The sequence below is a fragment of the Gopherus evgoodei genome, chromosome 3 (assembly GCF_007399415.2).
Source record: "Gopherus evgoodei ecotype Sinaloan lineage chromosome 3, rGopEvg1_v1.p, whole genome shotgun sequence".
Lineage (NCBI taxonomy): Eukaryota > Metazoa > Chordata > Testudines > Testudinidae > Gopherus > Gopherus evgoodei.
The window spans coordinates 20538664-20551457 of NC_044324.1; the positions used below are offsets into that span (position 1 = coordinate 20538664).

The 12794-nt window shown below is 41.0% G+C and overlaps 1 protein-coding gene across 5 annotated transcripts in view; it reads left to right on the top strand.

Moving 5' to 3' along the window:
- The window catches only part of PKHD1 (PKHD1 ciliary IPT domain containing fibrocystin/polyductin), a 391543-nt gene that overhangs the window by 262694 nt on the left and 116055 nt on the right, over window positions 1–12794 (top strand). For all 5 annotated transcript variants that reach the window (XM_030555225.1, XM_030555227.1, XM_030555226.1 and 2 more), the window contains one exon: window positions 12153–12266. In XM_030555225.1, coding sequence (XP_030411085.1) covers window positions 12153–12266 — 114 coding nt within the window. The remainder of the gene's footprint in view (window positions 1–12152; window positions 12267–12794) is intronic.

Below are 12794 nucleotides of genomic sequence, written 5' to 3' on the forward strand. Positions count from 1 at the left end.
AGCACAGGAGTGCGAGTAGGACTACAGGTAGGAGAAATAGTCTTTGCAAGACAAAAAAGGAACATTTCAAAGTTTCTGAAACTTCAACGATATTCCAACAATTATGGCAAAACCTTAGCTTGAAACGAAACAGGGATGTGAATTTTAGATGAGTCCATGCCCCCTAGAGGCTACATGGCACAAAGAGATGCATGTCAGGGCTAAGACCACAGAACTCCTGAGACATCTCTGATGGGCCTTACTAAAATTTTGCATTTATGTTCAGTGTAATCCACTAGTCAATGTGTGCTATGAGTCCCCTCTGTATCTGATTCATGGGGGATACAATCTGTTACAGCTCCCAGCTATTGGGCTTAGATAGACCTGTAGCTCTGGATTTCCTGGTTCAGTGATGGTTACAATCATACTTTAGAAGGATTGTTTAGTTACACCTTACAGCCTCCACATGGTATGAAGTAGGAAATTATCATCATTCCTAGTATGAAGCTGGGGGAATTGAGGCTCAGTGACGTGAGTGACTTGCAAATGGCACTAGAATGTCAGTGTCAGAAGGAGACACTCAAAAATGTTGGCCTCAACTTCTTAGTAGTTTCTGCTAGGTTTCACTTTGGGATTGCTGAGTTCATTTTGACCCAAAACTCAGGATTTAGGTTCAAATCTCAGTGGAATGAAACTGAAAAAAAAAATGGTGAATTGCGCTGCTGAGCAAAGCCACCAGATTTCACACATCTCTGATAAGGAAGCACCAAAATGCTGAAGTTATTTTCTTCACGATGGGTCCATTGAAATCCTTTTTGAACTCTGTAGTACTTAGCCATTCATTACTGGCAGACTATCTGGTTTTGCCAGTCACACCAGAGTAAAACATAGCAACACAACTCACTGAATAATTACCCAGATAGACTTTTTTAGTCTCAGACTTGTCACACATTGTCTTGGCTCTAGTAATGGCTGCTTGTCAGTCTTGTCTCTCATTCTGGGCAAGATGCTGAAGGTCATTATTAACTCATGACTTGACTGCCTGAAGATGAAGCACCAGACATTTCTGAAGTCTCTGTTGTTTTTGGTATGAAAGCCATAATGCACCAACTTCCATATTATTTATATAATTGGAAAAAAATCAAATAGAGTAATATCCCTCTTTGTCTTCTCAATTGGCACTTGGCAAAGGCTCATGGGATGATTAGGCAATAAGACATGTCAGACCATGTGGTATAGCTGATTAGCACCCAGCCTCCGGGGTGTAGTCAGGACATCTGAGGGATGCATGACTCAGCTCTATTGCATAGGCAGTCTTGAAGTTCTCAAACTTCTCTGTACTGTGGACCATGAGAGATTGTCTCATGAGCCCACTTCTCAGTCCATTTGCAGTCATGTAATACCCTTGTGGTAAGCAGGGGAGCTGCTTACATAAAGAAATAGTAAGAAACTATTTACTGCATTTCTAACTCACGTTAATATGATGAGGTTTTTTGTCCCTTTTGGGGAAAAAAACCTAACAACACAATCTTCTGCCATTCTGTAGTTCATCTCCCCCCTTCTCTCACCTTTAGTCCTTGCTTTCTCCTGTCACTTAGTTCCTTTCCTCCTGGGCACACTGCCTGGCCATCTCATTTCCTTCTTTTATGATTCCCCTGGATATTCATCTCCCACTAGCAGCTGGCAGCTCCAGTCCCACTGGTGGCACAGGTCCATAGAGGAAATTTTTTTATAGAATCGTAGGACTGGAAGGGATCTTGAGAGGTCAACTAGTCCAGCCCCTGCACTCATGGCAGGACTAAGTATTATCTAGACCATCCCTGATAGGTGTTTGTCTAACTTGCCCTTAAAAAATCTCCAATGACGGAGATTTCACAACCTCCCTAGGTATTTTATTCCAGTACTTAACTACCCTGACAGGAAATTTTTCCTAATGTCCAACCTAAACTGCCCTTGCTGCAATTTAAGCCCATTGCTTCTTGTCCTATTCTCAGAAGTTAAGAACAATTTTTCTCCCTTCTCTTTGTAATAACCTTTGATGTACTTGAGAACTGTTATCATGTCCCCTCTCAGTCTTCTCTTCTCCAGACTTTCAAACCAATTTTTTTTTTCAATCTTCCTCATAGGTCATGTTTTCTAGACCTTTAAAATCATTTTTGTTGCTCTGGACTTTCTCCAATTTGTCCACATCTTTTCTGAAATGTGCCCCCCACCCCTCTGAACAGGAGACAATACTCCAGTTGAGACCTAATCAGCATGGAGTAGAGCGGAAGAATGACAACTTGTGTTTTGCTCACAACACTCCTATTAATACATCCCAGAACGATGTTTGCTTTTTTTTTTTTTTTTTTTTTTTTTTGCACAACAGCGTTACTGTAGACGGGCCAGACTCACCCCTGCGGCACCTCCTGCTGGTGACTTCCGGGAATTAGCTCAATTCAGCTCTGGAGAGCCCTCTGCAAGCTGGTGATCCGCCTGTCCTCTGGCCCCCGTGTCCCTCTCTGGACCCAGTGCCCTTTTACATTGAGTGCTGCCCCCTTGCAGTAACCCCTCAGTCTTAGGGTCTCCCCTCCCTAGGGAACCCCCACCCACTATTCTCACCTTGCCTCAGTATATGGCTACTGCCAGTCATTGCCTAGCCCCACACCCTGGGGCAGACTGCAGTATCAGCCTATTCATCACTGGCAAGGAGGGTTTGGGCCTGCTGCCGTGGCCTACCCCTGGGCTGCCCTCTGCAACCCCCAGTACCTGTTGGCCCAATGCTAGGCCACAGCCTGGGGCTTTCCAGTCTAGAGCTTCCCACCTCCTCTGCCTTCCCTCAGCCCTGCTCCACTCAGGTACCTTGTGTCTAGCTCCCTGCAGCCACACCCATCTCCCTCTATAGCTAGAGAGACTGTCTTGGCTTCTGGTTCACAGCCTCTTATAGGGGGCCAGCTGGGCCTGACTGGATCATGGCCACAGCTGAGCCTACTTTCCTCAATCAGCCCAGGCTTCTTGCCCCAGCCTAAAGGCTGTTTCTCCAGCCACAGCCCCTTCCCAGGGCTGTTTTTAACCCCTTCAGGGCAGAAGCAGGGGTCCACTCTGCTACAGTTACACTGTTGACTCATATTTAGCTTGTGATCTACTATGACCCCAGACCCTTTTCTGCAGTACTCCTTCCTAGGCAGTCATTTCCCATTTTGTGTGTGTGCAACTGATAGATTGTCTCTTCCTAAGTGGAGTACTTTGTGTATGTCCTCATTGAATTTGTTTCCTCTCCTTCTCTTAGGTAGCAGCAGCCCCTATTTGAGGCAGCTGTCTGGCTCCTCCCTGTTTTCAACTGTTTTTTCAGGCTTCTGGGCTCTTCGTTACAGTGAAGAGCCTGGACACCTGATGAAGCAACTGAAAAGGAGAAAGAGAAGCCAGCACTACATGACAAGTCAACTCTCTGTTGGCCACCCGTAAATATTCTGCAGACTGAGTGTCCAAGGACCAGAGTTCAGAAAAAGCTGACCCAATAGAATCCAAGAAGGCTTGGGTTCAGGTAATACACCAAACTGACAGATGTGGCCACTACACTTAATTCTGCAACATTTTCTTGCCCATGGAAAGCAAAAAGTTCTAAGCACCAGAGGTTACTTGGTTTCCTTGTACAACCACTGCAGTGCAGCAGTGCTGCAAAGAAAAGGGAGACACCAACAATTCTGGGCAATAATTACTTATTATGGAAAACAAAACAATGTGAGCAACTGTAGCTAGCATCACACTGAAACATGATAACAATAGAAAGTCCCGTTGGAGCCAAAAGGCAAAACAAGGTCCAGGTAGCAGTTTGGAAATAGGCCCAAGAGAGAGTGCAACTGGCTTTTTGTCTGCTCAGCTCTGTGCTGTTTTAAGTTGATTTTCCATAGCAAGGATTCTTTACTGCACATTTCAGCCAGGCTTTTACATGGGTTTAGCTTGACCCTCGCTACCATCCACATAGTAAAGTATCTGACCTGAATTAGGAGGCGTTTTGAGCTACCTTACCTAGAGGGGAGGATGGGTTAGAACTGGGGCTCTGCTTTCACTGGAGCTGGAACCTGCCCACATCACAGTGAGGACCCAAGCAAAATCACCTGAGAGCTGATAATCCTCCAATGCCCTTCTCGCAAGTCCCCCAAAGAACTGACCAATTCTCCCACCACTGACTAGAAAAGAATCCTAGAGCATCTCCTCGCAAAGAATCATGGGATATGTCCCCAGGCACACATGGGCAAGTACAAAAACAGTGAGGATACAGTCATGTAGATAGGGCTTTGCTGTGCTCAGTACCCGGGTGCCAATCTCACAGGTTAACTGGGTAGTGAGGACATTCCCTTAGTCAGAAAGTGCTTGAGAGAAACGATGTGCCTTCACTGGGCTCCACTGATCAGTTAACACCATTTCTCACACACGTGCTAATCCTGATCTCCTGAGCCTGCAAACGCTTGCCCACATGAGTGAATCATTACAATGATCCTTAACACTGCGATCTTTCAGAACACTGTACAGACATAACAGATCAGTCCTCCCAACACCCCTGCAGAGTTAAGTGTGATAGTGTTGGCAACACATAGCATTAAAAATTATGAGAATGGCTTAAGAATCATCATTTAAAGACATACATTTTGGGTTCTATTATAAATATCCCTTCTGGGATTGGAGCATTTAGGGTTCACACTTTTAAGCTTTTCTCCACAACCATTAGAAATGTACTACTTTTAAAAAAATATGTAAGCTGAGATTTGTTTGTATTCACATGGATCTTTTCAATGAATTTATGTTGACCAATCAATTCATACACATAAACATATATACAGGTAAAAATTTTATAATCACCAGGAAAACAAATCTCACAAAAAAATCTAAATCCCCAACTTGGTGGGGTATGGCTGTGTTTAGAAAAAGTTTATAATGAATGAAGTATAACTGAAAGGCTCCAACATGGTGTGTGGGGTCTCAGAGTGGTTGAGAACATCATCCAAGGAAGTAAGGATGACTTGGGAGGTTTAGGAATGGGATACAAAGCTTTAGGCTTAGATCCTTAGTGGCTGAAAGTTATAATTACATGTTGTATGTCTGCTGTCCTTTCTGAAAAGAATCACTGGTCACGGTCCAATTCCTAGTGGAAAGGTATTCACACCAGTTATTGGTTGTCTCAGCAAAGAGGCCAAGGATTGACTGGACCATGAAAGAATGACTTCCCTCCTTGCTCTAGAGGAAGGACCAGCAGCAAAGGTATGAGATGCATTAGTGATAGAGTGGAGGAAGATTGTGCTTCCTGTATTGCACCTGTTCAGGTGATATATTGAGGACTTAAATCTCCAGAAATGTCAGTCTGGCACTGCTAGGGAACCTTGAATTTGCGAATTAATTCATTTATTTATTTTTAAAGGCTCTTAAAGAGGAATGTTTCTTTAGGATACAAAGTGTTCTCTCTTTCTCATTCGTATATATATATCTCACCAAAACTGTAATTTTTAAATATGAAAAAAAATCACAGGCTGGCTAATTTTTCACAGATTTTTTTTTTATTCTACATCTGCTGCGGTTTTGTGTTGCATAATTGATTTAATCTCTAATTTTACAGGAATGCTGAACTCTTTTACTGGACTCTATGTTTATTTCTCTAGGGCATAAATTGTCCTATTTTTTCCTCCCTTGTATCTGTTTAGTGCTAGGCCATTTTCTTCTGAGACTGTAAACTACCCTTGGTGAAATAAATGAAGTCACAGTTGGAATACGGTTTACTGTACAGACTTATCACCGCAAGATAAGAAAACATCACACTCCAAAATTTTCTGAACATTTTCTTCTCTTCTGCTCTATTAACAATTTTATGTTGGCCTGAAAGAGCATTTTACTGGGTCTGGTTTAGAACTGATGATATTACACCTGAAAAGAAAGCATGTGAGTGGAGCAAGGAAAAGGATGGTCCAGTGGTTAAAAGTGCTTAGTAAAGACTTCAGAGACTCAGGCTCAATTCCCAGCTCTGCCTTTGACATCCTATGTGACCTTGAGGAAGCTACTTAGTTTCTGTATGCCACAGTTCCCCATCTGAATGTATCTGTCTACTTCCCTGGGGTATCATGAGATGTTCAAATACTATGCTAATGGGGGTTATGTGAGTACCAGAGGCATAAACTAAGAATTAACCCCATAAACTCATCAGATAACTTCATGAGAGTCACATCTTTACTGGTAGGTCACAGATACCCAGTACCTTTATCTTCAATATCAGGGGGTAACCATGATAGTTTGTATCCACAAAAACAACAAGGAGTCCAGTGGCATCTTAAAGACTAACAGATTTCTTCGGGCATAAGCTTTCATGGGTAAAAAAAAAATACCTCACTGAAAAAACTGCATCTGAAGGAGTGAGGTTTTTTACCCACAAAAGCTTATGCCCAAATAAATCTGTTAGTCTTTAAGGTGCCACCAGATTCCTTGTTGTTTCTATCTCCAATGGGAATTGTGAGTGCTCAAGAACTCTGAAAATAAGGTCTTAAGTGCCAAAAAGTGTTGGCCAGGGGTCATGCTAAGTTTGATAATAATGAGTTAGTGGGAGGAGTAGAAATACATATCTCTATCATCCTGGTCCTAATTACTAGGCAACACTGCCAATATATGTATTTAGCTTTTGTAGAACAAACTCTTTTTGCTTAATTTATATGCATTGCATGGGAGATAAACTACAAAGCATGTTACATGGTTTATTCTCTTTCATTTTAATTTGCATGATAAATCTGGCAGCGCTGGACATAAATTGGTTTCAAGAACATATTTTTATAGAACTGGTTAAAGTATTTACAGCTTCTAATATTTTGCTACTTCCCAGACAGAGATTTTCTCTGTTAGCTCACAGATTTGGATATTGATGTGGAATTGAGGGCTACCAGTTTAGTTTTAGTATATATAGGCTATTTTCAAGAGCCTCTAACTTTAAACATGGGTACATAACCCATGGATAAAGTCTGTTTTATAGCTCAATAAAAGCAAAGCACTTCAGCATATGCTTAATCACAGTGAAGTCAATGTGAAGTTAAAGTTAAGCACGTGCTTAAATGCTTTGATGACTAAATATGAACATAAGCACATTCTTAAAATTCAAAATTCCAAGGTCAGAAGGTTTCAGAGTGGTAGCCGTGTTGGTCTGTATCAGCAAAAACAATGAGGAGTCCTTGTGGCACCTTAGAGACTAACAAATTTATTTGGGCATAAGCTTTCGTGGGCTAGAACCCACTTCATTGGATGCATGAAGTGAAAAATACAGGAACAGGTATAAACACATGAAAACATGGGTGTTGCTTTACCAAGTGTGAGGTCAGTCTAACAAGATACATCAATTAACAGCAGGATACCAAGGGAAGAAAAATAAATTTTGAAGTGATAAGAGAGTGGCCCATTACAGACAGTTGACAAGAAGGTGTGAGTAACAGTAGGGACAAATTAGTATTGGGGAAATTAAGTTTAGGTTTTGTAATGACCCAACCACTCCCAGTCTTTATTCAGGCCTAATCTGATGGTATCCAGTTTGCAGATTCATTCCATTTCTGCAGCTTCACATTGGAGTCTGTTTTTGAAGTTTTTTTTTTTTGAAGAATTGCCACTTTTAGGTCTGTTATTGAGTGACCAGAGAGATTGAAGTGTTCTACTACTGGTTTTTGAATGTTATGATTCCTGATGTCAGATTTGTGTCCATTTATTCTTTTGAGTAGAGACTGTTCAGTCTGGCCAATGTACACGGCAGAGGGACATTCATGTGTATATATCACATTGGTAGATGTGCAGGTGAACGAGCCCTGGATGGTGTGGCTGATGTGGTTAGGTCCTATGATGGTGTCCCTTGAATAGATATGTGGACAGGGTTGGCACTGGGGTTTGTAGAAGGGTTTGGTTCCTGGGTTGGTGTTTTTGTTGTGTGGTGTGTAGTTGCTGGTGAGTATTTGCTTCAGGTTGGGGGGGCTGTCTGTAGGCGGGGACTGGCCTGTCTCCCAAGGCCAGAAGGGGCCACTGTGATTATCTAGTCTGACCCACTGTAGAACAAAAGCCATAGATCTTCCCCAAAATAATTTTTAAAGTTTTTTTTTTTAAAGTCCAATCTTGATTTTAAAATTGCCAGTGATGGAGAATCACCACAACCCTTGTAAAGTGTTAAAAATGTACACCTTATTTCTAGTCTCAATTTGTCTAGCTTCAGCTTCAGCCATTGGAGCATGTTATATCTTTTTTTGCTAGATTGAAGAGTCCATTATTAAATATTTGTTCCCATTGTAGGTGCTTACAGACTGTAATCAAGTCACCCCGTGGCCTTCTCTTTGTTAAGCTAAATAGATAGACTCAAGGAGATCAATCACTATAAGGCATATTTTCTAATCCTTTAATCATTCTTGTGGCTTTTCCCTGTACCCTCTCCAATTTATCAGCATCCTTCTTGGATTATGGACACCAAAACAGGAGACAGTATTCCAGAAGCAGTTGCACCATTGCCAAATATAGAGGTAGAATAACCTCTTTACTCCCCTGGTTATGCATCCCAGGATTGCATTAGCCCTTTTGGTCACTGTGTTGCACAGGGCGTTCGTGTTCACCTAAGTCTCCACCCCTACCCTCAAATCTTGCTCAGAGTCACTGCTTGCCAGGATAGAGTCCCACATCCTGTAAAAATGACCTACATCATTTGTTTCTAGATGTAAACATTTATATTTAGCCATATTAAAATGCATGTTGTTTGCTCGCACCCAGGATACCAAACAATCCAGATTGCTCTTTGTCAGTGATCCTCTTCATTATTTACCACGCTCCCAAATTTTGTGTCATCTAAAAATTTTATCAGTGATGATTTTATGTTTTCTTCCAGGCCATTAATAAAAATATTGAATAGCATAGGGCCAAGAACCAGTCTCTGCAAGACCCCTCTAGAAACACACCTCTTTGATGATGGTTTCCTGTTTACATTACATTTTGAGACCTATCATTTAGCCGGTGTTTAATCCATTTAAAGTGTGCCATATTAATTGTATATCTTTCTAGTATTTTACTCAAAATGTTTTGCAATACCAAGTCCATTACATCAACTTTATTACCTTTATCAACCAAACTTGTGACCTCATAAAAAAAAAGATAAGTTAGTTTGAAAGGATCTATTTTCCATAAATCCATGTTGATTGGCATTAATTTTATTACCTTCCTTTAATTTGTTATTAATTGAATCCTGTATCAGCTGCCCCATTATCTTGCATGGGACTGGTGTTAGACTGACTCCTATAATTACCTCGGTCATCCCATTTAGCCTTTTTTACATTAGCTGTCTCCCAGTCTTCTTGAACTTCCCCAGTGTTCCAAGACTTATTGAAAAACAACATAGAATATTAGGGTTGGAAAGGACCTCAGGAGGTCATCTAGTCCAACCCCCTGCTCAAAGTAGGACCAATCCCCAGACAGATTTTTACCCTGGCTCTCTCAAGGATTGAACTCACAATGCAGAAGGCCAGTGCTCAAACCACTGAGCTATCCCTCCCCCACAACATAAATGGTGCAGTGAGCTCCTCAACAAGCTTTTTTGAAATTCTTGGAGGTGAGTTCTCCGGACCTTCTGATTTAAAATATCTAACTTATGTAGCTTCTAACATCCTCCCAAGATACCAGTGGAATGGAAAGAGGGCTATCATAGGATATGACTACATCATCTTTTTTTTTTCCAAATAAACAACAGACATATTTATTGAACACGTCTGACTTTTCTGCATTATTGTTAATGCTATAATGTTCATCTTGTAATGGACAAATACCAATGTCAGGATCCATTTTGTTCCTAATAGGCTTAAAAACCTCCTACTTATTATCCTTAACTCTGTAGGCCATAGATTTCTCCTTGTGTTCCTTTGCTTTCTCTATCCATTTTCTACAATTTTTAGCATCCAATTTATATTCATTATGTTCAACTTTTCCTTTCGTTCATTTTAATATATATATATATATATATACACACACACATATAGTGATACAGCATGTCCAGAGGGCAGCAGGAGAGGGCTAGAAGGGAGTCTTATTCCCTGTAAGGGGAAGAAAGTTTGCTATAGATTAATTAGAGCACCTGAAGCCAGTCACATGATAAAACCCCCTGCTTCAATCAGACAGTGTGGGAGTTGGAGCACAGAGGAATTGGGGCTGGAGCAGATAACAGTTTGAAGGGAAGCAGAGGACAGTTTGGAGAAGTGCTGCGCTGAGCTAAGAAGTCCAAGACCCTAGGTAAAGGGGCACCTAGCTTGTACAGAGAGAGGGCAGGAAGCCCCCCACAAGCTGAAGGGCAGGAGAGGGAAGTAGCCCAGGGGAAGGAAGTGTCAGTTCAAGTGGTTTACCACTATCCTCAGGGCCCCTGGGCTGGGACCCGGAGTAGAGGGTGGGCCCAGGTCCCTCCCTCTCCACTCCCCTCCTCTAGGACACTAGTGGGGCAGTTAACATTCCACTGCAGGGGCAAGAAATGGTGCCCTGAACCCTCCCCAAAGAAGAGAGAGCGCAAGACCCATCAAAATAGTGCCGGCAATTTGCCACAAGATAAATACATATATAGATATATTTTAAATTGTTGTAGGTGCCCTCATGTCCCCTCTAAACAAGGTCATTTTTAACCAATATAGCCTTCCTCTTTGATTGTGCGATTACAGGTTTTTGTGTATCTAGTAAAGTATTCTTAAACAATTCCCAATTATAATTCACATTTTTCTGATTAAACTCTTCCTCCCAGCTGCTTTGGCTCATAATTCTTTTAATCTTCAAAAATTGGCCCTTTTAAAACACCAAGCATGTATATCACTGGTCTGGACTTTATTCTGTTTGCACATTATAAATGTGATTAAGTCATGATCACATCTACCAAAGTTATCATTAATTTTTAGTTTTGTGATCAGTTCCTCTTTATCTGTCAAGATGAGGCCTAATAGAGAATCCCCTCATGTTGGCTTTTTGAGTTAGGGAATTATCATCTATAATATTTAGAAATTTCAAGGATATTTTAATCTCAACAGCATCAAAACTCCAGCTTATGTCACTTAAATTGAAGTTCCCCATGATCATATAGCTTTTTCCTACACATTATTGATAGATACATAAGGCACTGGTTACCCTGTTCCCTAGTGTAATTTGGAGGTATGCAGCAGACACCAACTACTATCCCATCTTGTGCTTTATCTGTTTGGACTTTGATCCATAAGCATTCAAGCTGATTTTCTTCCAAGTTATAAGTGAGTCAGAAACAGGTAATGCCATTTTTGACATAAAGTGCCACTTCCCCTCCTCTTTTGTCCGCTCAGTTCTTCCTAAATAGGTATTACCATTAATTTTAATCTTCCAATCATGGGAATCATCCCACCAGGTTTCAATAATACTAACTAGATTTAATTTATGCTCATAAATGAGCAATTCTATTTCCCCTTGTTTGTTACCCAGACTTCTACCATTGGTGTATAGGCAATTCAAGAATTTCTTCTCTTTGTGTCCTTTTGTTCCTTGATTAATTTGATCAAAATCTCGATTTTGTGCTGAGTGCTCATATCTTCCCCTTTTTTTGCCCTCCTCTTTTGTTGTTTGTTGAATGGCTTCCTGACTACTCTAGCTAGGCTGTTCCCACTGAGGTGGAGGCCTTCCAAACTATTCAGCCCCCTCTCCCTACAGAAGGTGGACCAATGTTCCACAAAACCCAAACCCTGCACTCTACACCTCTTACTTATCTAACAGTTCACCTCTAGAATCTTCTATATTCTGGCTTCCTTTGCTCTTGGGACAGGAAGGGTCTCTGAGAAGACCTCTTAGACATTCTTCTTCTTCAACATGTTTCAGAGTTCCATAAAATTACCTTCTATCTGTGAGATATCATACGATGAAGGATATACCTATAGTTTGCTTAATTGAGGCATATGTCACTAAACTCAGCCTTCTTCATAGATTCATAGATTCTAAAGTCACAAGGAATCATTGTGATCATCTAGTCTGACATCCTGTACAACACATACCGTAGGACTTCCCTGAATTAACTCCTGTTTGAAATAGAGCATATCTTCTAAAAAAAAAACAAAAAAAAAACCCATTCAGTTCTTCTAATATATACTCTTCTCTTTCTTTCATCATCACAACAGCCACTGAAACTCCCCTCTCCTCCTTTTTCTTTATTACAGGTACTTTTCAACATCCTCTAGAAAGAGGAATGAAGCTATTGATCCTTCTTCGGGCATCCGAGGGAGTTTATTGTGATCGTTTGGATGGAATCAATGTCCACCCAGGAACTATTGGTATGAAAAAAAAATTTGATTTTTCATGGAAAAAGCACATTGTGGAATAACCAATCTGCTGCTGTTGAGCCTGGTACTGCGTAGTGCCCCACCATCTATTTGCAGAAAAATGCCTCAGTGAGAGAGAGACAGTTTTTAAGATGAAGATAACAAGAATATTTCCCATTCTACCCTTATAAAGTCAAATCCTGGAGACTTAATTCAATATTTTTTTCCAGGCAAAATTCCACTGAAGTCAGTAAGAGGTTGCCTGGGTGTCATTTGAGAAACCAAAGCTAAAGCTGAAAGGACGCAGATTAACATTGGGTTAATCTCTCTTCATAAAGCCACATGTTGTTTTCAGATTTCCAAACACAGATGTTTTCAGACATCCAAATTCATCTGATCTTCTGGTTTCATAGTGCTATATTTCTGATGGTGGTAGACCCCATTTTCTAATGTTATCTGTACAGATGTGTGCCTACTTATGGTGAAAGGAGGATGGATGACTCTGAAGCATAAAAATTGGCAACAGAAAATCTGGGTTAT